Raw genomic sequence first — 26,968 nt, 5'->3', positions numbered from 1 at the left:
AGCAACCAGTCAAGCCCGAACCTACCCCCCAACCCACCCGTTGACGTCCGCCCACTCAAGTGTTTGACCACTTGGCACCGAACCATGAGTTTCCGGGTTGAGAGCGTTTGGCGCAGCGGAAGCCCACACATAACCTCCAGAGAAAAAAGTGTCCTAAACGATTCGCAGGAGACCTTGTTGCCAAGGGGGCTGTCACTCCCTCCCTTCCCGCCAATTGCTGAGCGCCATCAAGGCGCCCTCCAAATCCTTCGCCTCAATCCATCCGCTTGCCTGCTCCCTCCAATCGAAGAAGCCCGCAGGCGGGGACTATTTGCCTCTGAAATTAACAGCGCAGGTAGAACTGTCAAATATTGGCGCTTAGCCTTTCGGGAATTGTAGTCAGAAAGTGAAATGAAATGGTACGGGGCCAGGCCAAGATAGGGATAATGAAAAACTACACACCCAGCGGCCTCCGTAACTGAGAGTCGCTCCTCCTTCCGGCTAATACCTCTTGTCCTCCTGCTTGGGTGCCGCTGCAGTTAGAGGTGACCCGCCTGGTTGGCTGTAGGTGAGTCTAGTCGTCTGTCGCCGAAGTTGCCCAGCTGCAGCCATGGTAAGTGCCTGGGCCCTTCGGCCTCACTTGTTGGCTTCTTTCACTGATAGCGGAGCCTGAGGCCTGGTTGGACTTGAAAGATTAGGGCGGGGAGGAAGCGGGGAAAGAAGACAGCTGTGCAAAGTCGCTGTCCCCTTCTTCCCCCTTGGAAGCTTAAACCTTGGTGATCTTGAGGTCATTTTCTCAAAACCATATAAGTGGCTCTGCTTGGGAAGGGATTGCTTTCTTCTCTTGAGGCTTTTGGAGAAAGGGGTGATTTTCTCCTCTTTCTCTCCCCCCACCCCCAACACCGGGAGGGGGGGCAGCGATCTCGTTTCCTGGGACCTCTCCCCACCAGGTGTGCTTTTTCATCCCTCTTAGGATACTGCACTGATGAGCTGAAAGAAGTGACTGAAGGTTATGCTTCCCCACCCCCACCCTCTAGACACATGGTTAAATTTTCCCCTTCAAGTTTCCGTTTTATTTTATTTCTGTAGTTTTGATAAAGGCGAAGGAGACAGTTCCCCTGGGAAACCTTTGACTTGAGAAGGCGGTGAGGTGGCTATGAAGGTGGCGCTTCAAGGTGCCCCAGATAAAGATCTACGTTTGTGGGTGGAAACGTTCAGCCATATCTAATTTCACAAATGTAACCCGAAATGTGTTCTAGTGTCTTAATTTTTATAAATCTAAGACATGTATTGGATTCTTAATATCACTGTCCAAAAGAGAAGATGCAAATGCTTTCAGCAACCCGTTATAAATCTGGAAGAAATTTGTTTTAAATGTAATGCCCTCTAATCTTCTAAGATCTGAGCTCTGGTTTCTTCTGAAGGAAGGACAAAGGGCGGGGAAGGAGTCGAAATTAGTGTGACGTAGTCCAGTTCTGCATGCTCCTCTAGGTGATGGGAGGAATTCAATAGAGTCCTAAAAGAAAATGAGGTTCCTGGTTCCAGATATTAGTTATAGAATTAAACCTAAAATTCCTATTCCCCATTGTCAGGTTGAACATCCTGAATAATTGGTATGGTGTTATTCATCTCAGTAATTGATTGGAGGAGCTCATTATGATGAGGGTTTGGGGTGAGAGGTGCTCGACACCCCAAAGTACCGACACACCGGGTCCTGCCGAAAGAATTCGACTCAAGCTTTCTCAGCCAAGGGAAAAGATAAAGTTTGCTAAGAGTTAGCCAAATAGGCCTGCCCCAAGACATCCCACCCCTTGCAACGCCTGTAAAGAAAGAGGGACAGACCAATCTGAGCTAGATTGGTTCTGACCACCTTCATGGAGGCAAGATGGAGATTATATACACAAAGGTTGTGGGAGGGATTGAGGGGTGGTCTGGGGTGACCAGAAGAGGGGTCTAGGGAGGGACTTAAGGATGAGGTCAGACTCCAGGGTGGGGGAAATAGCTGAAGGCTATATGGAAATGACAGACCATAAAGGGCTAGGGTAACAGCTAGGGTATAGATATTTTGATCAGGATTAAGGGTGGGAAACAGCTGGACAATAGAGGACTGGGCAAGGTAGGCATTTGGGCTTAATGGTTATAGCCTCAGGCCAAGGCCAGGTCGAGTGGCAAGATTCAAGGAGAGTTCAAGGGGTTCCCAGAGACTGTGCCCTCATCAATTATTATGGAAATTTTCACTGTCAGGTAATATAGAATTATGAAACTTTAGAATAATAGGGATCTTGAAGATTATGAGAAATTGGTGGTGATTATGTAACTTGTCTCAAGGTCATTGAGCTACTTAATGCCATGTTTTGGACGAACTCTTTGGTCTGGTACTCTCTGGACTGCAGCAAACTGTTGTGCAGATAACATCTTTCTTTTAATATAGAAGGGAAGGAAAAAAAAAGTGTTAGAAAAGAGCCTAATTGCTAAGCTCCTTTTATAGGTACAAAAACAGCTAAATATGATATACAGGAAATGAATTAACTTGATTCATTGCAAATGTATCAGTGGAACCATGCTGTATCTAATTCCTTGAAGGTCATTCTGGCTGCAGAGATAAAGCCAAGAAAATGTAGTCAGAAGGGACCTTTGAAATCTAGTTCAACTTCCTTCAACTTACAAGTAAGCAAACTGAGACTCTGAGAGAATAAGATTTGCTTAAGATCATCTGAGTAGCAGATCTAGGATTTGAACCCAGAATCCTATCACTCCAAATCCATGCTATACTACCTACCTCCACAAAAGTCCTGCAGAGGATGGGTAATTTTCCTTGACTTCACATCTAAACTCAGAACTGTAGCTAGGCCTCACATGATTTAATTCTGCGGTTCAAGGGTAATGTATGAAGAGAGCTTAATGGAAAAAGGAACCAAATGAGCTTTGTACACAATTGAATTATTTAAAGAGGAAATGTGTTATTGGTACCTAATTTTGGCTCACACATGTAACAGAAAGGAAAGGAGCAAGATAAAAATACAAATGAAATTGCTTGTTCTTTTGGGTACTTTCAAAGAAAAACTGAAGGTAATTAGGAAGAAAGGAATATTTGTCATGGGAACATGTATAAAAGTAACAAATAATATTGCCTACATCTGTGCTAAATGCAGAAAGGCATTCTTAATTTAAATCATGGAAGACTGCCTAGATAGTACAAAGTGTTCAACTACTGGACCAAAAGAAAATGAAAACAATGTTAACTATATGTCTTATCCTATTTCATTTTTTCTTCAAAATTTATGATAGTACTTATAAAACTTTTACCAAGTTGGGATTATATTTGGCATAATGGAAGAGTGAAAGTGTATACTATCATTAAAATGAGTTATTCTAGGGGCAGCTAGGTGGTGCAGTGAGTAGAGCACTGGCCCTGGAGTCAGGAGGACCTGAGTTCAAATGTGGCCTCAGACACTTGACAAGTACTAGCTGTGTGACCTTGGGCAAGTCACTTAACCCCAATTACCCTGCCCAAAAACAAAACCAAAAATGAGTTATTCAAGTATAGCATGAATCTTTATATATAAGAGAATTGTTGTTAAATAAGAGTACAATCATCAATTTGGTTACAAATACTTAGCCACACTCATCTTGAAAACTGAAATTGGCCATTAAAATTGATTAACCCAACAAATGTATTTGTCAAACAATGACATTTTTTGATGGCCACATTTGATTGCCTAAATTAGAAGGAGGGATTGCTATGCCATAAAATTACATGGAAAGGCAGGGAATGAAACATCAGAGATTAGAATCCTCTGAAAATAGTAAAACATTCAGAATAAATAAATTTGACCAACTTTTATTCAAACCAATTTTTGAGTGAATAATAAGTATCTTCCAGTAAGTATATGAATTCTTATTCTACTATTCCAGTGTATTCTTGTGCAACTTCTTGGAGCCTCAGTTACCAGTTTGTAGAATGAAGAGGTTAAACTAACTGACATTTAAGAGAGCACTGGATTTGGAGTTTAGAGGCTATAGATTTAAGGCTCTGCTCCTTCTTGTCCTGGCTGGTGCATGATAGAGGAATTACTCTGCCATCTATCCCAAGCTATGTCACCTCAGCTAAGCCTGTTAGCCTCTTGGGGCTGTGTTTCCTCACCTGTAAAATGAGGGGGTTACAATGAATGTCTTTCAGATCCCTTCGAACTCCATCTAACACTATGACCTTGAACAGGTTGTTTTACCAAGAAGTTATACCAAATGATCTCTAGGGTTCTTTCGGACTAGAATATACTTGAATCTCCATTAAAGTAATTTGCCCAAAGACAAAAAAAGGAAACTGTCTGAAGTAGAATCAGTAGCACCCTATCCCTTTAGTGCCAAGTACTCCAATTTTGATCCATACTCATGGCATGTGACCTTGTTAAATTTAGCTTTATTATCTAGTCTCTAATTATCTGTCTGACTTAAGAGCATTCTCATCCTTTATCTGTTAAAATGGAACATATATTTTTGTTTTATTTGCTTACAGAAAGATACAATATCTTTAACCACCAAGATTGGTTTCTTAACAACTAAGTGCAAAGGCAAAAGCCTTTAGTGGAGAACATAGTGCTTAATAGGAGTTAAGTACTTGTTTTCTAGAGTACTCTGATTCTTTTGTAATATGAACATTTTTTAGAATTGATAGAGGAAAGGGAATGTAGGAAGCATTCATATCGTACCTAGTGTGCCAGACACTATGCTAGTGTCTTTTCTAAGTGTTATCTCATTTGATCCTCACAATAGTCCTGTAGAATAGGTGTTATTATCCCCATTTTACAGTTGTGGAAACTGAGGCAAACAGAGGTTAAGTGACTTGCCCTAAATGTCTGGGGTTGGGTTTCAACTCAGGCTGACCTCAGGCCCATGCTCTAGTCTCTGCGCCACCTAGTTGCCTCTAATGGAACTACAGTGTCCCACTTCATCTGAGAAGCTGGGTTACTGAACCTTGTTATCTCAGCAGCTGCAGCCCAAGCTTTATGATGAACTCCAGATTTCTCAGTCTTTTAATTCATGTATATCCCCAAGCTGAATGTTATAGAGCCATATTGCTTTAAGAGGAACCTTTGAGGTCATCTAGGCTGGTGGTCCTCAAGATGTAGTCTGGCAGCTCCTAGGGGTCCCCCCAAGTCTCTTCGAGAAAGTCCACAGTCAAAACCATTTTCATTTTAATTTCTAATCCAGTAAATACTATAGACACATAAATGAAAGCTCTTCAGGAGAGGAGTACTCAATAATGTTAACAGACTTTTTCAGGGGTCTGGATACCAAAGACCTTGAGGGCCACTGATCTAGTCCACTTGTCTCATTTGGCAGGTGATGAAAAATTAGTTGACCTGCCCAAGGTCACCCCAGTAGTACAGTGGTAGGGTCAAAACTATAAGATATAATCAAATTTTGTTTCCACAGAAATTATCTGAAAACATGATTTGAAGTCATACTGGTAGCTAAGGTCAGAGATAAAACTGCTTGGGGTGGGGGATGTTGGCTGCCTGAAAATCAGCATATCTACTACTTTTCTTTGTTCTGAAAAGGCTTCTTCCTGCATATCAAAAAGAACTACCAGGCCAGACCCGGTCTCAGATAATAGGACTTTTATCATTGATATCCTGGTTTCAAATCTTCAGACTCCCACTTTTGTCTTTTTCTCTTTGCAATTGCTATCTGATGCAGGCAAAAGGGGAGGAGACTAGAAGCATTTTGGGCCTTTCCTTTATATAAGGAAAAATGAAGATGAGAAGGGAGATGGGAATTGAAATATGGAAATGAGAAAAGAACTTCCCCAGCTTCACAACCAGTATGGTTTTTTTAGACAAGCACTTTTCTCACAGAACTAGAACCCAAGTCTTTATGATTCATAATCCCATGTTCTTCTACTTGTTGTAGAATAGAAAACTTTAATTATTTTCATTAAACAGTAAGTCTATTCTAACTAAAAAGATTTTGAAATAACAGTTCTCATTTTTGTCAGGTTTGTTTATTTGCTTAGTTATGATTTTCACGGTTATCATTTTCTAAATTTTTCCACTTTAACCAGATTCTCACTGGAATGTGGGATTTAGGATGGAATCAGAGCTCTTTTTCACTCCTAAACACAATTCAGAGACCAGTAATATAAATGAAACAATATAGTCATGATGAGGTGATGGAACCTGCACCCAGGAAAAGAAAAGGAAAAGACCATATCTTTGAAAGCAACCCAGGCCCTGAATTTCAGCATCCCAGATCACTGACCTCTACACTCTGCGTCTGGCCCAGCCCAGCCCAGCCCACTTAGATACCAGATTGTCCTTTCACCGTAAATCTTGGCCTACCTCAGGCTTTTTAATCTCTCCTTAATCCCATCCAGATCTTTTCACTGTCCCTTTTTTGTACATAAGTATCTGTCCCACTCCTATTGTTATAAAGAAGGTTTGAGTGCCTAAATTCTTTCCTAGGAAAGCTGCCCTGTACCCTGACATTTCAGAGTTCCCAGCAACCCCTAATGGTATCAGCATTCCCTCTTCTGAGCAGAAATATAATATTTTTTGGAAATTTAGGAGGCTTGAGAGAGCTTAGACTAAGTAAGAACTATATTTGAATCCTGCTGTCTGCCTAGCTCTGTGACCTGGGGCAAGTCACTTAACCTCTTTTTATATGTTAGGTCACACCTTAGCACTTCTGATCTACACAGAAAATGAGTTTCCCTTTGCTGAGTAAATCAATACTGATTCCTATATTCAAGTGCATAAGAAAAAACTTTTGGAAGGAAGTGAGAATACCTATGACATTTTGAGAAAAAATGAATTATGTGTATGTGTGTTTATCTAGGAACATATTACAAAGCATTTGGTTTGCTTGCATAAGATGTTTAGTATGGAGGTACAAAAGCCTGGAAAAATTCAAGGGAAAAGTCTTTTTCCAGATTTTCCTGTGGGATAAGTAAGGAAGTCCTTCCTGGTCTTCAAGAAGTCTCTTTGAGAGCAAGCCATTCTTTGATGTATAAACAATTGAGATCTTCAATTCAATCAGAACTTACAGTAAAGTGGAATAGGGCAGAATTCTTTCCCAAGCCATGGTTAGAATATCATACTAATGAGACCATGTTTGGGATGCTATCTGTGTGTGCCCCCCTGTTGTGTGACCACAGATGGCACTCCTAAAACAGTTCTGCCATCTCCTAAATGGATGCCTTATATCAGAAGAGGAACTAGGCCAGAGGGAATGTATGTACGTATCAGTATAGATTCATCATGTCTGGAAAAACTGAAGTACATAGGCTATTTGTGGATCATCCTTGAATAAGAACTGTATATGAAGGTTTTTTAATAAGGACTTAGGTTACATGATAATAATAGTCATGTGTTAATGTATTTGACATTTTATGTATCATATCATATGTACATATGATATTGTTTATATTATATCTAATATTGTTCCTTTCCTCCTTTCACAAAGAGGCAACTAGATGATTCAGTGGATAGATAACTGAGCCTGGAATCATAAAGATCTGAGTTCATATCTAGCTTCAAATAGTTACTAAGCAATAGTCTCTGTCTGCCTCAGTTTCCTTGGAAGTAAAATGGGGGTGATAATATCCCTTTCTGAGCTACAGAGATGTCAGGAGAAAATATAGAATTTTGTTTTATCTGTTCAAGGATTGTCAAGGAAGCTAGTGTTTCCAGTTCAGCAGCAGAGAAGTTCAGAACGCTTTTGTTTCTCATGACCTTCAACTTTCTGGTCATACTGTGGGATGCAGTATCACCATATAATTCTTCTGCAACCCCTTTCTTCCTGCCACATTTCAGCAATAACATTACAGGCAAACATGCAAGTCTGTTTTCCCCCTTCCAAGAACAGGTAGGTGTCCTGTTATACAATGGGGGGAAATCCGCTTGAAAGTTAAATGATATTAAGTATAAATAGTCACCAAAATTATAAATGTTCCACTGGAAATATTTTAGGATGTGCTTAATGAAACAATTAAATTGTCTTCATTTTGTCAGTCTCATAAACATTGAAGTTACACTAGTATCTCTTGTTAGATATGCTCTCAAAGACATATAAATACATGTATGTATGGGCATATAATTATGGTTATACAATATTGAATTTTAATGTCACCAAGGTAAGGTATCATTTACAGGAGTGTAATTTGTCTTTTTTTAAGGGTGAACCTGTCAGAGTCCTAGTAACTGGAGCAGCGGGTCAAATTGCCTACTCTCTTCTTTACAGTATTGCTAAGGGAGATGTCTTTGGGAAGGACCAGGTAAGAGTATTTAACAAATATTTATTGAATTCTATCAATCTGTCCCTATTTCTCATTACTCTTCCTTAATTTTTTGAGGAGAGAATAATCCATATGGGCATACTCCTTAATACTGAGGAAAAAAATGTTCCTGAATAAATGGTTATGAAGTAAAATTCCTATTTTCCTGTTGACTCTGATTATTTTTGTTATTGGTGTATGCTCACATGTAACACATGTATGTAGTGCTTTAAATAGTTTTTATTCACAAACTATGGATGCACTCCTTACAGAGAAAAAAATTCAAGTGTTGAGGATAAGAGCAGTATCTCTACTTCCCTCGAGACAAGGATTTAGATTCAGAATTTGACTTGAATTTGAGTATTGGCTATGCTCCTTAATACCTATGTGACTGTAGTAAGTCCCTGGAAATATGGGAGGCAAAGGTGTTTCATGCACAAAATGGATATAGTAAAATTCATGGGGCCTAACTTGTTATAATAACTCCTTTTAGTACGTAGGACATTAGGATTTATAAGTGACAACTCTGTAAGGTCCAAGTAGAGTAAGTAGGAACCTCAATTTGCAGATGAGGAAACTGAGTCTAAAGGTGATGAAGTGATTGATTCAATATCACACAGTTAATAAGTTGCAAAGCTTTGATTTAAACCCAGGTCTCCTGACTATGGTCCCTTTCTCTTTCCCTCTAATGAAATGTGATGATGTAAATTGTAAAGGATTGTAAATTGAAGCTGTTGTTAACTAGTTCCCCTGCTTGGGTATACTTGCTGTGTTAGGCTTTGGCAATAAGAGAGAAAACAGCTACTTACTTTGCCCATTGGGTAAAAGTTTGCTCTTATGAAATTGCTAAATGAGAGCCTTGAGGGGTTCACAGATCTCAAGTCTAAAATGTTGAGTAACTTTTTAACAAACATTTTAATCCCCTCAGGGCCAAGTTACTTTGTAATTGAAGTAAATATGTTTCATGGTGAATTTCAGATTGAAAAAGAATAATAGAACATTGTTTTCCTATGTTGCAACATTCAGTCTTTGCTGTATATCATAGACTTATTTTGCCTCCATATGGGAAAGTATCAAAAAGTATCATGTGGTAGAAGGAGCAAAGAGACCTAAATAATCCAATGCCCTTGGGATATCATGAGGCTAGGGATATGCATTAGAATAACATTCATAGAACACTCTCACCTATGTTGAAAAGATTAAAGGCATGTGCATTTGGGGGAGGGGAAAATAACTACTACAGGAAAACTAGCAATCCAAAATTCGTCACCACAGATTAACATGTCCTTGAAACCTATACAAAAGCATTTCATTGGAACATGGGTGCAGATATACTGACTTTACTACTTTAGGGGCACCCAACTCATTGAAAGTGCAAAGCATTGAACATATCAAACAGGTAACATGACAAATAACCTTTAAGGTTTCAGCATCTTTATTCTTCCAAAGACCTGCTGTATCTGTTTCTGCTGTATCTACTTAATGTTCTTTTGTAGTATTGTCTGGGGCAACATACATCTTTTTTTAAAAAAAGTTTTGAAATTTAATAATATTTAGAAACAAAAACAAAATAAGAGGCAAAATCTTCCCTAAATTCACTCAGTTCAAACTGAAAAAATTCACTAGGCAGAACTGAAAAAATTAATGAACAAGATATAAGGTCTGCTTGTTCTGTTACCTTCAAAACCTACTTAATCCTGTGATTTTTGGCCCTATTTTTCTTCCTGTATTTTCTCCTTTTCGAGTAACTGTAATGTACAGGTCAAGTTCTGATTTTATTCTGTCCCCTCATAGCTTTTTATTTCTTATTAATCTTTTTGTGGCTTTATAAAAATTCCATTAATACATCATGTTTTTCAGTCATTGTGTAATTGTTAGGCCTATAAATTGTTTCTAGTCTTTCAGTTGCAAATTGAGCAAACATGAATACTTTTGCACAGATAGAACCTTGTATGTTGTTTTTGGAATCCAGTCCCACCAATGGGATAGCTAGGTGAAAAGCATGATCTGTTTCCTAACTCTTATTGCAAATTACCTTATTACTTTCCAAAATGTTTGCTCCAGTCTGCAACCTCACCAACACTATATCAGAATTCATGCTTCCCCACAACCCTGCCAAGATGAGGCTTTATCATTCTATTGCTATTTTTGCCATTCTAGTGGGTGTGAGGTGATGATTTACATTTCTCTGATTGTAAGGAAGTTTAAGTTTCATGCTGTTGATAACATTTTTTCTGTACTTTCTCTCCTTCATAAATTGTCTTCATGTTCTTTAGCCATTATCCCATAGAGGATGTGTATTGTGAATCTAATAAACATCCATTTGTTTGATGATATAGTTACAGATTATTCTGATGCATAATTTGTAGTATGGACATGAAGATCCCTTTGTTTTCATTCCAGGAGTGGAGAGAAGGGTCCAGGATGAAATGGGATTTTAACTTTTGGTTATTCGATAGTTCTGAAAAGTTCAGCAAAACTGTATTTTTACATATAGTGATCTTTTTTCTTGTTCCAGATTCCTATGTTGCCTGAAATCTTTTTAAGGGAGAAAGTCATATCAGAGAATGTATGAGACTATAGTTTGGACATCTTTCTCAGCTAGAAATAGATCAGATGTAGATTAATCAGATATTAAATGAAACTTTTTGGCAGAATGCTACTTAAATAGACGATAAAATATTGGTTTTTTTCTTTGACACTGGTTTCTCTAGTCTGTATTATTGATCTGTTTCTCTCTTCTTTTATCTTTTATCATCTTTCTATCTTCCAGATAGACTTGGTTTTTTAATATTTTAATAATTTTTTAATAAATTATACATTTTAGTAACTCCTTATACTCATCCTTCTATAGTTTCTTTTCCTATAGCTCTACTTGGTATTATTATCCACTTATTTTTTCCCTATAAATTGTTATAACTATAAAATTCAGTGAAATAACCTATTTGTATTTTGACTGATAAGCCAATGAAACTTTAAGTTCATTTGGGAAATGCTGTGTTATAGACCTCTTAGAAAAATTGCCTAGTATGGAGAATATGACTTAAGTTTGCATACAAAAACATTTGGCAGGAAATGGAATGATTTTTTGTTGTTGTTATTTCACCAGGACATAACTCAAACCGGTGTTTTCTTTGTTGTTTGCCAGGCTCTTGTTCTTGTCCTGTTGGATATCACCCCCATGATGGGTGTGCTGGATGGGGTAGTGATGGAACTGCAAGACTGTGCTCTTCCCCTCCTTAAAGGTCGGTAACAAAATGCTTCTGCAGTAGAATTCTGTCAGTTTCAAAACACAAATTCAAATAGTTTCCTTAGTTGTTCGAAGTATTTAATCACAAGATAGTAAGATTGTATACCAGAAATGAAAGGCCTGCCAAAGGGTTTTAATCAGAACGCATCAGTGATATCAGCAATCACAAAATATCAGAGCTGAGTGATTTTATCATTCAGTTCCCTCACTTGCTAAATATGGCCCACAGATTGAGTCACCAGTCACTTGTTAAGCACTGAATACAAAGATAGAAGAGAAAGGCTCTGCACTATGGCTCCAGTTCACCATTCCAGTCTTATTTCCCATTATTCCCTTTACAAATTCTGTATTGTAGTCAGACTCTAGAGCATTAACTGTACTCCAGTTGTGACATTACAAGCTGCCCTCCATTTCTGTGTTCCCTCATAACTGCCTTCCTTTGAGAATCCTCATCAGGCACTTCCTCTATGAAGCCTTCCTTGATGCCCCAAATTGTCAGTGCCATGTCCTTCCATTCCTACTTTGTGTCCTGCTTATCTGAGTACATGCTTTATCTCTCCAGTAGATGGTAAGCTCCTTGAAGGCAGAGACTTTCTAGTGGGTGCTATAGATGTTTGTTAAGGTGACATCATTTAGTCTGCTGCTTCAGGATCTAATTTTGTCAAGATGGGTACTTCTACCATAAACACAGATTGCTCATCTACCACAGCGTAGATGGTTTTAAATGCCAGGCTAAGGAATTCTCATTTTATCCTTGAGGTGATAGGGTGTGCTTGAACAGGAGATTGGTGGGGTCAGCCTTGTGTTTAAGGAAGCTTCTCTTGGCAGTGGGTTTTGAGGGTTGGTTGACAAGGGGAAAACCTAGAATGAAACAGGAAGACCAATTAGAAAGTTACAGAAGTAATATGGGTGGTGAGGACTAGAGGGTAGGCACCGTGTGATGGGAGAGAAGGGAACAAGTACAAAAGATCCTCTAGGTAAAAAAATCAACTAGACTTAATAGGGCAGGGGATAGAGGGAAGAAGCAAAAATGACTCCCAAGTTTCTAAGCTTGGGTGACTGGCAGACAGATTTGAGTGGGAGTGAGGGGAGAGAAAATCAGTTCTGTTTTGGCCATGTTAGTTTTAAGGTACTGACAGGTGGAAGTGTCTGTCAGGCCTTGGGCAATTAGGGACCAAATTATGGGAAAGAAGTTTGTGCTGGGTATGTATAGATTTAAGAATCATGTGGGTAAAAATGATAATTGAACCCATGGGAACTGAGATTGTTTAAAGAGAATGAGAAGAGAAGAGAAGAGAGCCTTAGGGGAAACCTACAGTTAGAGAGGAGAAGCAGGATTAGGAGTTAGTGAAGGAGGCTGAGGGAGGTGGTCAGAACCAGGAAAGGGGGGTTTCACAGGAGTCAGTGTGATCGGCAGTATCAAAGCAGAACGATCCAGGAGAATGAAGAATGAGACAGATCCATCAGAACTGGCAGTCAAGATCATTGGTAATTCCTGAAAGTAGTTTCAGTAGAATTGTGTGGTTAGAAACCAGATATTAGGAAGGCCAAAAAGTTAGTGGGTGGTGGAGTGAAGGGCGGAAAAACAAGCATGAATCATTGGTCTTGAAACTTCTTTGAGCTTGTACCCCAAACGCAACCCCTACACAATCTACTGTAGTAATTTGTATTTTATGAAATGTGTGTGTGTGTGTGTATACACATCATATATATACATATATAGAGTTTCTCATGTATATGAATATATATTATATATATTGTTTGATATATAGTTTCATCTTTATCTCATCCTATGTATGTGTGTATATGTATGAGATAAAGATGAAACAAACAATTCATTTTATTTATGGTACAAAAAAACCTTTTTGCCTGAACTGAGGGATTTAAGAGGCATCTACTACTGTTGCATTGGATGCAGGGGAGGGAGGACAGGTCAGCCAGGGCCAATGCTACCCTCCTGCTGGTGCTGCTGAGGTAGGTAGGAGAGGAAGAACAAGGGTGGGCAGGCCGGGGGCTGCTCCACCCTGGGAGGGAAGTACTGGTGACTGAAAGTGTGTTAAACAGTTGGGCTACTTTCAGTGCTAATAATTTCTTCAGGCATCCCAGTGGATTATCCTTTGTGCCCCCTGCAGCATCCATACCCCCATTTGGAGGTGACTAGGAATTAGCATTAAAAGTGGGGGGGGGGAGGAGAGAGAAGGTGAAAGCTTGAGGAGGTATCAGACTTAAATTAATAGGTTTGTTTTTATTTTAAGGATGGAAAGTCCTGTGTATATTTATAGGCAGTAGGAAAGGGGCCAGTAAATATAGATAACCAAAGAAGAGAAAGAGACAGGAAGGGCTTGGGTCAAGGACGTTGTTAGCCCCATCATCCTGGGCGTGGAGCACAGTAGAAGGGAACAGGTGAAGAATGAAGAGGTTCTGAGGTGTGCACAGCATAGGGGAGATGTGGAGGCTTGTACCAAATGACCCCAGTGTTCTGAGTCCTGTCCTTGCACACCTCAGTTGCCAGCCAGTGCATGATAGTAAAATGAAACTGTCACAAAAAAGCAGGATTAGAGGGTGGATTCTCTTCCTATCATTAAGTGCTATAGATATTAATTCCTAATGAGCTTCCTTTTTTGTTTTGCTTTATTCACAGAGGTCATTGCAACAGATAAAGAAGAGGTTGCCTTCAAAGACCTGGATGTAGCAATTCTGGTTGGCTCCATGCCAAGGAAGGAAGGCATGGAGAGGAAGGACTTACTCAAGGCAAATGTGAAGATTTTCAAATCCCAGGGACAGGCTTTGGAAAAATATGCCAAAAAGTCTGTTAAGGTGACTGACTGCTTCTTTTCTTTTTTAACTTGAAATATCTTCTTGCTTTCAGGAAAATAGATAGAAATGTTTTTTGAAGATCTTCTCAACAACTTGCTTTTATGTAGTCCAGTGGACTACATACAGCATTTAAATAATGTCTGTGATCTAATTTTTTTAATAAGCTGTATCTCTTTTTCTCTTTGATTTTCATCATGTTGTGGAAATCCATTTGCAAACGTCAGGGGATGTGGAGTGAGCAGCTTCTAACTTCTTAAAATTATCCACAAAGAAGACTAAAATTTCTGGTACTCGGCACTAATTTACTTTGCTACATAGGCAACAAAGACAGCAAGCATTTATTAAACACTTACTGAATGTGAGGCACTGCTAAGTGGCAGGGATACAAGTACAAGCCAAAACTAGTTGAGGAGTTTACATTCAAATAGGAAAAGACAAACAAGGGAACTGAGAAAGGAGGTTGGGAGTGGGCATGAAATACTCATGTCAGGGTATGGTTTTGAAGTCAAGAAAATTAGGAGCAGAACTCAGAGGGGAATGAAGATTGGGCATCCTGGGCCCTTCCTCAAGATGGAGGCCCCAGGAAGAACTCACCAACAGGAGAAAGGGATATTCTAGGGAGAGACAGCCACAGAGATAATTGGATGCAATGTTCCAAGGTGAGAAGGTGCTGGGAGCCAAGGGAAGTTCCGGAATGAAACAGCAGCCAAAACACAATTTTGAAGTCCAGGAAAGTCAGTAGCAAAACCAGGAGAGGGAATATAGATGAGTTCTTGAGTATTTTTGCCAGTCAGCTGCATGTTTATTCGGTGGTATAGGTAGCAATAACAGTAATAAAAATGAAAGATCTCCTCACACCTTTCCTCTCCAGCGTGAGGCTCCCCTTAGTTATGTGAAATGGATCAGTAAATACAGAAATAGTAGTTCAAGTGACGGCCACTGATGCATACTCATTTGTTCCTCAAAACTGTTGGAAGGAATTCAGTAGGTTTTGGGTTTAGTTTTATTCTGGATTTTGAGAACTCTTATTCTCATGCCTTTGATGAAGGTAACCCTGGATTCTTAAGGCTAAGCTAGTGGAGTGCAGGCTCTGGTTGTAATAATAATAATTATAACAATTGAAAATTATAATAATAACAACTACTATTTATGTAGTACTTTAAGATTTGCGAAGCACTGCACAAATATTTTCTCGTTTGATCCTCAACACAACCCTGGGATGTATGTGCTGTTAATATCCCCATGTTACAGATGAGGAAACTGAGGAAGACGTAGGTTAAATAACCTGTCTAGTGTCATAGAACGAGTAATGTCTGAGGCAGGATTTGAACTCATCCTGATTCCAGATAGAGCATTTCTATCCACTGTGTCACCTAACTAAGCCCTACTAAACTAGAATAACTTTGGGTACAGTATAGGTCTTATGATGGATTGTTGTGTCTTTCATCCAAGTACCAGCCTAGCCAAGTTAAGAAAAATTTGTCACCCTGTGGCCAAACTGGTAACTAGCCTTTTAGCCACAGTGCTTCTTAAGGACTATGTCCTAAAATATGGAAGAGTTTCAGTGTATCAGTGGAGAGAGTAACTGCACCTTTGAAAGTCATGGATCATCAAAGTATTTGCTGAGAAAAAACTTCATTGTTGGGCCCCTTCTGGTTCTGTTTCCCTGTTGTTAGCATCAAAATGGTTTATTAGATTAATATTAATACTTTAATAAAATAAACACTCATCTAAGAAGAACCTAATTGGAACCCACTCTTTACAAAGAGGCAGATTTCAGGAAAGCAAACATAAGTCATCACATGTTTGTTTGAAAATGTAACTTCCTAGGATGTGTCATGAGAGAACACAAATGACATTGTTCATTGTGCCATCTGCATTCCTTGTCCAGTGTATCAGTCATTGGCAGTGTCCAGGGATGAACCTAGCACTCTGCAAAACCCTTAGTCAGTAAACAAACCTCAAGCTATGTTCATTGTACTCTTAGTAAGGTACAAAAAAGGACTTTCTGGTCCACACAACTCATTTTTTCAAATTATGAACTCTGTGTACACTTTGAGGTTTCATTGTGTCTCAAGTATACTAAAATACTTCCTCCCAAAAGGCTAAAAGAAGTTATTTCGTATGTCATTTAATGAAGCTAATTGTATAGTGCTCTGTTTTAATTGCCTTCTGAATTCTTCTTTTGAACTTCCCAAAAAGTTTTTTTTTCTTACTTCCTAACTCCTTGAGGACTGTAATAAGTATTCTTTTGGGGAGGGGGGTGGGGTGGGAAGATGCTGTCTTTTGAAGAAGGATATAGTTTCAGATTGCTTCATTAAATTGAGATGGCCCAAAGATCAGTGCCATAATTATGAAGTCTGTCTCCACCTTTTTTGTACTGACTTCCTCAGAGCCAGATACATTGCCTTTATTTAGACATTAACCAATTAAAATTTGATTTCTTAGAAAGTAGCCACAAGAAATAGTGTTTTGTGCATGGATCCATTTTTCTGTTAGAGATGTGGAGTCTTCTATATTTCAGTGCACCTTTTGTGGTAGTTCCTGTGAACTTTGTGATTGTCATTTCACAAATAATCATCAGGTCTCTCCTCCACGAGCTTCTGTAGTTGTTGAGCTGTTTCAGTAGTGTCCGATTCTCCGTGACCCCATTTGGGTTTTTTTTTTTTTTTTTTTGACAAAGCTCCTGGAGTGGTTTGCCATTTCCTTCTCCAGCTCATTTGATAGATAAGGAAACTGAGGCAAACAGGGTTAAGTGACTTGCCCAGGGTCACACAGCTAGTAGGTATCTGAGGCCAGATTTGAACTCAGGTCTTCCAGATTCCAGGCCCAGTACTTTATCCAGTACACCAGCTAATTTACCTCTAGTCATTATCTGAGAAGACTATTCCAGTTCATCAAGATTTTGGTACTTATGATTCACTCTTCCCTCTTTCTCTTTCCATCTTTGCCAGGTTGTGGTTGTTGGAAATCCAGCCAATACCAATTGCCTGACAGCTTCCAAGATGGCCCCATCAATACCCAAGGAGAATTTCAGCTGTTTGACCCGTCTGGATCACAACCGAGCTAAGTCTCAGGTGAGCAGAACTGAGTCCTAGGCCAGCCATTTTCTTATTAACCTCCTTTCAACTTAAAAAATTCCAATGAGCAAAGTTGCCTACTAACCATTCCAAATATTTTGTTACTTTCTAGATTGGCAAGTAGTAAAACATTTTCTGGGGAAGTTTCTATGTTGCAATCTATAGTTTTAAAATTTAAATTGATGCTAAGTAGTTTTCTTACCATAAGTAAAGGTGCTTAAATAAGCCTGTTCATTGTAGTGGTAGTAAGTAACCTCCTCTATAGCTAGTTTAGCCGAATCTTCTTAGGATGGGCTATGTTCTCTTCATTTCAAATAGTTCCTCAGCCTTCTCCTCTGGCAAGGTCTTATCCCCAGATCAGTGCTGGCATCTCTAACCTATGCTGATCCTTTTTTAAAAAAAGATTGATAGGCTGTGCAGTCTGCCAAATAAACCGAGAGCTTTCCTTTTTGAAGAGGAGAATGATGCAGAGCCTGGTTCCCCCCACCCCCTCTTTGGGCCACAGTCTGTTCTAGTGCCCGGAGAGGAAGTCTGGGAGGCAGCAGGGGGCAGCTCCACTTCATCACAAGAAGGACGCCATCTGCAGATTTGCTTTATTAAGTTGAAGTTGCTCAGACTGCTAATTTGCATTATTAGAGTCACTTCAAACATCCCCGTCTTATTGGGCAACTTCTTTTGTCTCGGTGACTAAAACTGTTGTTGTCAGAGGTGTTAAGTATGTAGCCCACACCAGATTAAAATGTAATTGGGAAACATTTGACGAAATAAACAAAAATGCGCCAATATGCAGCCTAGGAGGAGCCTTTTATACAGATTAATGCCCCCTTCTCTGCACCCCATTTCCATTTGAATTTGACACTACTGGGTTAAATGACTTCTCCAGGGTCATAGAGCTAGTCATTGTCTAAGGTGACTCTAGGCCCTATGCTCCATCTAGCTGCCTTGGGAGAGTGGGTAAGAGGAGGTGGAATATACTCTTTCACTAGGATAATAGCACCTTAAGACAGGGGCTGTGTTTTTTGCTTTGTCTCTTTTCCCAAGAGAAAGTTTTCTTTCTAAACAGCATGCTGTGGCAATAGACCATTGGACTTGCAGTCAGGAAGACTTAGATTCAAATCCTTCCTCAGACCCTAACTGTGATCCTGCACAAGTCAGGGCACTCCTCTAGGCCTCAGTTTTCACATCTGTAAAATATGGGGGGGAAAGGGGGACAGACTCCATCTGTCATGTATGTCCCTTCTAGATCTGAGATTACACAATAAGCCAGTGAGAAAAGAAGCTAAAAACAATATGTTTCTCTCCCATGAACTGTTACCATCCCGAAACCTTTGCTCTGGCATTCGGGGAACTTTCTAGACTTGGCTATCCAATAACTATCTTCAGAATGTGTGGGCCTACATAGTTAGCAGTGTGGCAGGTTTACGTCATCCTCAAGACGCAGGGATGTGCATGTAGCTGTCAGCAGCAGCCAGCTGCCTAGTCACAATGTGGAGAGTTTCTTCAGCACAGAAGCTGCTAGGCAGAGTCCATGTGACCATTAATGAAGTTCCAGTTATACATGACCTTATTACTATTGAGCCAACCGTTAGCTGTGAATGTGAGCTAGTGACAAGTGAGCAACAGTTAGCTGTGAATGGATATTTTAATGTTGACCCCCAAAGGCAAGTCCTTTTAAAACCCTGCTGTCCATATCACCTGGCCCACCTCTGCTGTTCTGGCAGACTCACTTGTGCCTGGGAGATCTCAGAGGAGTAAAGGTGAATCCAGAACATAAGCAGTATGGACCAAAGTTCTTCTTCCACGCTCCCAGCCAACTGGAGCAAAGAGACATGTGGGGAGACAAGAGAAAAATCAATCCAGGAGCATTGAGGAGGCATCTTATATGCAAGGTCCTGGGCTAACACCAGGACATAAGTGAAAAGGGCTCTGCCGTCACAGAACTTACATTCTAATTGGGGAAACAACACGTTCGTATGTACAACTACATACGGAAGGAATAACAGGTGATTAAGGAGACTGGGCACTAGTGGCCAAGGGGATCAGGGAAGGCTTCATGTAGCAAGGGGCACTTGAGCAGAGTTTTGAAAGAAGCCAGGCATTCCACAAGGTGAAGGTCAGGAGGGAGAGAGAACTGGGGGACAGACAGGGCAAAGGCACGTAGTTTGGGAGAGGTAATGTTGGACATGAGGAACAGCAAATTAGCGTGCTTGGTCTCTAGCACGTGTAGAAAGAAATAATGTGTAAGAAGAAAAACTACAAAGGTAGGAGGGGTCCAGGTTAGGAAGGATCAAGAGTACAGAATTGTGTTTAATGTCATTTTAGTGAATGTTTACCAAACTAACATCAACAAATATCAGTGTAGTTCAAATGCACAATTTAAAAATTCTTTCAGGAGATTACCATTGAGATCAAGAATGCTTAGCCGTCTTTTCAACTCTTTTGAAAGACTAGGTTTCTCATGCTCTCAAAATGTGAAGCCAAGGATTCTTAGAGCTTGACAGGCCTTTTGAGATATCTCGTCCAGCCCTCTCCTTCTGCAGATGGGGAAACGAGGCTAGGAAGTCACATGAGTCATCCAAGCATTTGTGATGAGCTAGTCATGACACTGGTTCTAGAGTATATTGTATCAGAACTTAGCTCTCCATGTGCTTTTCATTGCACTATACGTTCCTATTTTGGATAAGAAAGGGAATCTTCTGGTTGACTTGCCATTTATACCATATTTGAAGTTCTAAATTTTCAGAGAATTAGAATATGATGCACAACACAAAAACTATAAAGATAGGCTCTAGACCTGGGATTTCTATGGTATAAGGAATTCCTGAATGAGCAAACACCCTCTACTGATGTATATCAGCACCTTCTCCAAAACTTTTCCAGTCTTGGGTGCCTGGGGTACTGAGTGGTTAAGTGACTTGCCCTGGGTCACATAGTCCAGGGCTTCTTAAATTGGGTTGTGACCCACAGTTGAAGAAGAGCTGAGGGGTCTTGAGTGGAAAGTTTAGGAAGTCCTGAGGTCATAGTCAGTATGTGTCAGAGACAGAACTTGAACTGGGTCTTCTTGGTTTCAGGGTTGGTTCTCCATCCACTATGCAGGCCATTACCTCTCTTCACTGTCACCGTGAACAACAAATCATTTCTTTTTCTGAAAGTGATGGACTTGGACTGGTTAGACTCTGATGTTATGAATTATTACTGTGTAGTACTATAGCATTAGTCATAGAAAATAGAATTGAATTTGCACTGATCTTATATTTTAGAGGATCCTTTTTAAAAATCAAATCAATTTGTCAGAGTACTATACAAAAAACCAAAAATATACCAAACTGCTTATTGTGAAGGCTGCCAACAAAAACTGGTAATTTTCAGATTTCAGCAAAATGCTTAACATATTCTCTCAAAACTTCAGAAGTCTTTCAGTCCTAGTCTTAAGTAGATTCAAGTAATGTGTAGCACTTTGAAATAAAAGGAATTTGTCTCAAACTATACGTTTTATATTAAATTAGATTGCTCTTAAACTTGGCTTGACCGCCAACGATGTGAAGAATGTCATTATCTGGGGAAACCACTCCTCAACTCAGTATCCAGATGTGAACCATGCCAAGGTTAACCTCCAAGGGAAAGAAGTTGGTGTCTATGAAGCTGTGAAGGATGACAGCTGGCTCAAGGGAGAATTTATCACGGTAAGAAAAATCAATGAAGAACCTGACAGCCTATTCTAGAGAACTTTGGGAGGAAGATCACGTGCCATGATTCCTATGCTTTACCTCTCGGGGAGTTAGGAGACTATAAATACATGTCCATTGGGTCACTCATCCAGTTAGAAGGGTACTTAGCTCATTTTTCCCTTATCAGTGCCAGGATAGAAGTAGAGAATGGGCAAAGCTTTCCTCACCAATGGTGGTTTTGATCCTTTCTTCTTCATTCTTTCAGCACAGATTATCCTTAGTTTACCCTTATTAGCTGTTTGTGTTCATAGTCGTGCATGTGGGTGTGGGTGTGTGTCTGTCTATCTGTCCATCCATCCATCTGTCCCTGACTAGATTGTAAATATCTTGATGCTGGGGTGTGATCCCTTTGATTCCTGTGTGTCCCATCTCCACTCTTTTCTACCAAGTACAGAGCATTATACAGAGTGAATGCTGCTTTTGTTGTTGGCTAAATTCTTAGGAAATGGGACTCTCATTTAGTGATAGATTACATTGAAAACTTGGACCATGTTTCTGCTCCCCATCTTCTTTTGTTCCAAACTTGCAGTTGTGTCTTGGAAAACAGATTACTATTGGTAGCCTATGGCATGAAATGTTAGGATCAAATCGTATTGTCATCAGAGTGGGTGTGGTTTAACCACATTGCCTCCAGTCTGATGTTATTACCAAAGTTAGCTGTAGCAGTTTCAAGAACAGCATAACTCAGTGGACATTGCTGGGACTTGTCAAGTCTCTCTGCCTCTCAGGACTCTTTCACATTGTTGGTGTAAAACATGGCGGCAGCAGCAGGGCAGAGGGTGCCTTGAGGGTAGGTCCAGTTGTTATTACTATGAGACTTTACAAACCATCTATTTTCTTTGTTGGTAGGATTTTTATGTTGGGACAGCTAGATTATTATACTTTCAAGTATTTTCTGGTTTACATTCCTCAAATAGTAAAGTATCTATTTCCATTTGATTCATTGCTTTGTGAGTGACAGCTTTAAATAGATAGGAAACATGAGTAGCACAAGCAAGTAATCCATTTTCCTCCCTACTACAGACTGTTCAGCAGCGTGGTGCAGCTGTCATTAAGGCTCGAAAATTGTCTAGTGCGATGTCAGCTGCCAAAGCAATCTGCGACCATGTCAGAGATATCTGGTTTGGAACTCCAGAGGTAATCATTGAGTAATTTACATAGACTAGCTAGCCTTTCTTTATTTGCATATTTGTCACCTGCATTTCTCAGAAGTAACCAATTAGTGATGGCAGTTCCGTATTATATACAGGGTGTTCCTAGTCTGGACACATAGGCAAAAATGCATATTTTCAAGAAATGAAAATGAATGAAATTTTCAACAACATTTTATTTAATTGGAATATTAACAAATAACATCTTCAATATGATTTCCATCATTTGTGATGCAAAAGTTGATGTGCTTTGCAAGATTCACATGAAGTCGATGCAATAACTCCACACTGCCATCAATTTTCCTATGTGTCCAGACTTTAGGGACACCCTATACAGTATTATATATTAGCATGATATGATCCACAGTATTGTGTATTAGTTAAGGAACAGGAGTAGCAAGAGAGTGTTTTAAATTGTATTAACAAATGCAATAAACTTGAATGTGAGGCTCAAGGAGGGAAAAAGAGCTAGCACTATGTCTCAATAAATTGTCATATTGTTTTCAGGGAGAATTTGTTTCCATGGGAGTCATCTCTGATGGCAATTCCTATGGAATCCCTGATGATTTGCTCTACTCCTTCCCTGTTGTCATCAAGGTAAGTTTCTTGTACCTGCAACTGGTTTCTGTGTCTTATGTTGTAAGTTAACTTGAAGTGTCTCCTTTACCAAATAAGATTTTCCTCAGTCTGAATCAAAATTAAGCCTTGATACTGGATGCCTACAGAACAGCATTTTCCTGTACTAATGCAGCAAAAGGTCTCTATTACTGTCTTGGAAATCAGTTAGAAAAACTTACAAGGAAGCAAAGAAAAGATGGACAGCTCTCAACATAATACTTACATTTTATTATATAAGCTTTCTTGAAATGGAAATTTATTGCTATATATTTTGAATCCTTTTACATTCTGCTATGCACCTGACAGCTTTTTTTTTCCTTTTCTTAGTCTATATTTAAGCTAATGTTTCTTTTTCTTTTCTTATTGTGTATTTAAGTTTTAGTATTTAAGCTCAAAATAAAAAAGATTTAAAAAATCAATTAGAGTAGATTTGCCCCAGTGAGAGGAAGCTTGGTGTGGTGGACAGAGATCTGTCCTCAGGGTCAAGGAGACCTCTGATTCAAGTCACTGTCCCAGCAGCTCTCTGCCGGGAGAGTGTCTTTCCTCAGAGGACCTGATACATCTCAGTCAAGGGTCTGAACAGTAATAACAAATCAGTCCCAGTGCTAATGTTGGGAGAATGTATATTTCCTAAGTAAATACTTATTTTTTAAATATTTGCCCAGTATTTTTCCCTCATGCTACTTGAGTTCAGTACATATTTTAATTTAATATATAACTGCCTGACTTCAGAGTTCCTAGTACAGTGATTTCTGAGGAAAGAAAACCTATTCCCCACCCCTACTTAATGATATCTGGACTGTGATTTTGTGTTTTTTTCCATTTTAAATCTAGAGAAGTGAAACTTGAAAGTTTTGAGAGGTGCAGCAGGATTGCTGGGCTGTTGACCAGTCCTGGTTTGTAAGTCTTACCGGGAGCCCAGCCTGGCATGGATGGAGCACAGGGTTAGGAGGCGGATGACTTGGGTTCAGATCTTGGCTCTGCCACTTCCTGGTAGTATCACTTCACCTCAGAGACTCAGTTTCCTTGTCTGTAAAATTGAGACATAATCACAGCTAACATTCATGGAGTGTTTCAGCTGCGTGTAGGTTATCTCGTCTGATCATCTGGTGCTGTAGTGTGGTTGCTATCACTGTCCCCATTTTCCAGCTGAAGAAACTGAATCTGAGAGCAGTTGAGTGATAGAGCCAGGTCTTCCTGATGCTCACATCCAATGCTCCATCCACTGCACCGTAGTCGTACCTCCCAGAGCTTACTCATACTTCTGGTAGTAGATAGAGCACAAGTGCCTCTGGGTTCAAGTCCTGCTTCTGAAATATACTGGCTGCGTGACCGACCCTGTGCTGTGGACATAAGTTCTTGGTGTCCAAGGCAGCCCTTTTACATTCTCAGGTATCAATCTGCATGGCCAGCTAGAGGAGGTTCCTCAAAGGGAGCTCCGTACGCCCGTAAGATCCCAAGTCTGGTCAAATATTTATATGTGCCTCTTGTGTTCCAGGCACTGTGCTAATGATCTCGTGTGACCCTCATAAAAACACTGAGAGGGAAATACTGTTATACCCATCTCACAGTTGATAAAACTGAGGCAAGCAGAGGATAAGTGACTTGCCTAGAGCCATGAAATTTGCCAGTTTGAACTCAGGTCATCCTGACGGCCTAGCACTCTATCCACCATTCCACCTAGCTGCTATGATCATAGGAGCTATCAAGTCCAAACTACCCCTTGCCCCTGTACACACACACACACACACACACACACCCTCCTTTTATAGATGAGAAAAGCCCAGGGTTGCCTGAGCCTGATGTCAGGATCAGATGGAATTCAGGAAATCTTAGTATCATGTAATCATCAACCGTTAATGACTTGCCATCACTTCTTAACAGAATAAATCCTGGAAATTCGTGGAAGGCCTCCCTATCAATGATTTCTCCCGTGAGAAGATGGATCTCACTGCAAAGGAATTATCAGAAGAAAAAGCGACCGCTTTTGAATTTCTTACCATCGCATGACTAGGCAAAGATTATGATATTACAAATCACATAAAAACTGAAGAAAATAAGTGTCGTCTTTAAACCCAGTACTGAATTATGATATTGTACTCGGCAAACTACATATGAAAAACCATGCATTTAGTGATTGTGTGCTTCTTGGTACATATTTGTGCCTACCATTCATCATGTTGTCAAATGGTGTTAGTGATGATATCTAAATAAAAATGACTGACTCTAATTTGGGCTTTCTTCTGAATTAAAATTAGGTATCTTTTCCATTTTGTCTATAAGAGATGATTGAGCCAGTGGGAACAAGGATAAAAGATTTTTTTTTTTTTGAGACTGGGAATCAACTGCTAATCGCCACAGAAGGTTGATCTGCTCTGTTTCCAACCTGGACCAATTTACCCTTCAGGCAACCTGGTAGCACCTGGTCTCGGGCTCATCATATTGGTGTCAGATACACAATCAGTTTTAGCCTTACTGCAGCTCAGAACTCCCAGGCAGAAGCAATCTACCAGCCTCTGTCTCCCATTCCCAGCTAAAAGAAGGTGAAATATTCAGATATAATTCGATTCAGATACATCCAATTTTTGTTTAGTCATTATTTAAGGGCATCTGATTTGCATCATTTTTCTGAATTATGTGTAATTACAATTTAGTCTTACAAGACTGAATAACATTTATAGTGACTACCTGAATAGGGTATAAGGTAGTCTTTTTTTTTTTTTTTTTTTTTTTTTTTTTGCTAGTGTTAATCTCAGTCATACAGTTGGTAGGATTAGAACATACAGGGACTCCCAGTTCATTCTAGTATTTTTGCAAGTCTCTATTCCCTTTGTAGAACTAAAATGCAAAGACAGCTTCTCCAGGAGTATTTGCTCAAGATAAGGACATGGGTCTATTAGATTTTGTGAAAATTTGCACTAACACTAAGGAAAAGTTCAGACATATTTAACTTGTTGCCAGAAATGGTGTTTCTCAGAAACTAACTGTATTATGGTCAAAAAACAAACTGACAGTAACTAGCTGCTGTTAACTGGCTAAATCTCAGGACCAAGGGAAGAATGATTAGGCTAGTTACTGAACAATACACAGTTGGTACAACTGCTTAACTTTGTTACTAGTCTCAGACACAGCATCCTGATAGGATATTTCAGCCCATTTGGTCACCCCCTTCAACACTAGGGAATTTTTTGTGTGAGGTAGTTTGGAAAATGTCAGCAATGGCTAAATCATCTTGTACTTCAATCATCTGCATATTGAGGTATAATTAAACCAAATCAAGCGGACAAGCTTTTAATAAATTAAGCGATTACTGTGTTCCAGATGCTATACTTAGTGCTAGAAATACAAATAATAAGCAGAAAAAAAAGATGGCCCTGACTTTGAAGAGCTTATACAATACAATCTCTTGGGAGCAGATAACATAAAAAGAAGACGGAAAGAGGATGGAAATGAAGGCACCCAGGGCAGTAGCATGATGAGTAAGTGTAGGAGGAGTTAGGAGTGCAACCTGGAGAGAAATGAAGCTATAAGTGGATGGCCTGGGCGTCTTTAAAATGGAGGTTGTGGAGGAACCTGCCAGTCAGGAGTGAGTTTCCAGGGTGAAGAGGGTTCTGGGGCATGGTGGACAAAGCCAGGTAGGCTTGTTTGCTTCCACCTACAGGGCCACCACTCATCTAGCTGGCTGTGCTTGAAATCATCTTTATCCTGCATATCCAGTTCTCATAGACTCTTCAGAGTCTATCTCTTACACATCTCTTTGGTCCACTTCTACCACCTGATACCAAACTCATTACCTTACACTTGGGCTATTTTGACAGTATATTAGCAGGCCTTGACTCATATGCTGTCTGTCCATTCGATAAGCAGTATCCTAGAAGCTGTGGGCACTCAGAAAACCTTCCTTACCTACAATATCAATTCTAAAGTACTATTTGACTTTTGTAGTCAATCAATGAACATTTACTAAGCACTTATAAGGCAGGCACCATGCTAAGCAACCAGGGATACGAAGAAAGGCAAAAATAGCCCCTCCCTTTAGGGAGTTCACATTTCTAATGGCTGAAACAGCA

The 26,968-nt window shown here is 39.7% G+C and overlaps 1 protein-coding gene across 1 annotated transcript; it reads left to right on the top strand.

Moving 5' to 3' along the window:
* MDH1 (malate dehydrogenase 1) lies at positions 1-25,128 on the top strand. The gene is made up of 9 exons (XM_036751234.1): positions 1-592; positions 8,156-8,254; positions 11,403-11,499; positions 14,146-14,321; positions 17,276-17,398; positions 20,908-21,084; positions 22,153-22,266; positions 22,788-22,877; positions 24,783-25,128. The coding sequence occupies exons 1-9, from the start codon at positions 590-592 to the stop codon at positions 24,906-24,908; spliced, it is 1,005 nt and encodes a 334-aa protein (XP_036607129.1). The 5' UTR covers positions 1-589; the 3' UTR covers positions 24,909-25,128.
* Positions 25,129-26,968: the final 1,840 nt, after the last annotated feature.

This window comes from Trichosurus vulpecula, chromosome 3 (genome assembly GCF_011100635.1).
Source record: "Trichosurus vulpecula isolate mTriVul1 chromosome 3, mTriVul1.pri, whole genome shotgun sequence".
In the NCBI taxonomy this organism is placed as follows: Eukaryota; Metazoa; Chordata; class Mammalia; order Diprotodontia; family Phalangeridae; genus Trichosurus; species Trichosurus vulpecula.
The sequence above is the reverse complement of the archived record's forward strand: the minus strand, read 5'-3'. Positions and strand labels throughout refer to the sequence as shown.

What these genes read in the sequence shown, in the direction of transcription:
- MDH1 (XM_036751234.1), top strand. An exon ending in TGCTCTTCCCCTCCTTAAAG is followed by an intron (nt 11,500 to 14,145) that starts GTCGGTAACAAA and finishes CTTTATTCACAG; the next exon opens with AGGTCATTGCAACAGATAAA. An exon ending in ATGCCAAAAAGTCTGTTAAG is followed by an intron (nt 14,322 to 17,275) that starts GTGACTGACTGC and finishes CATCTTTGCCAG; the next exon opens with GTTGTGGTTGTTGGAAATCC.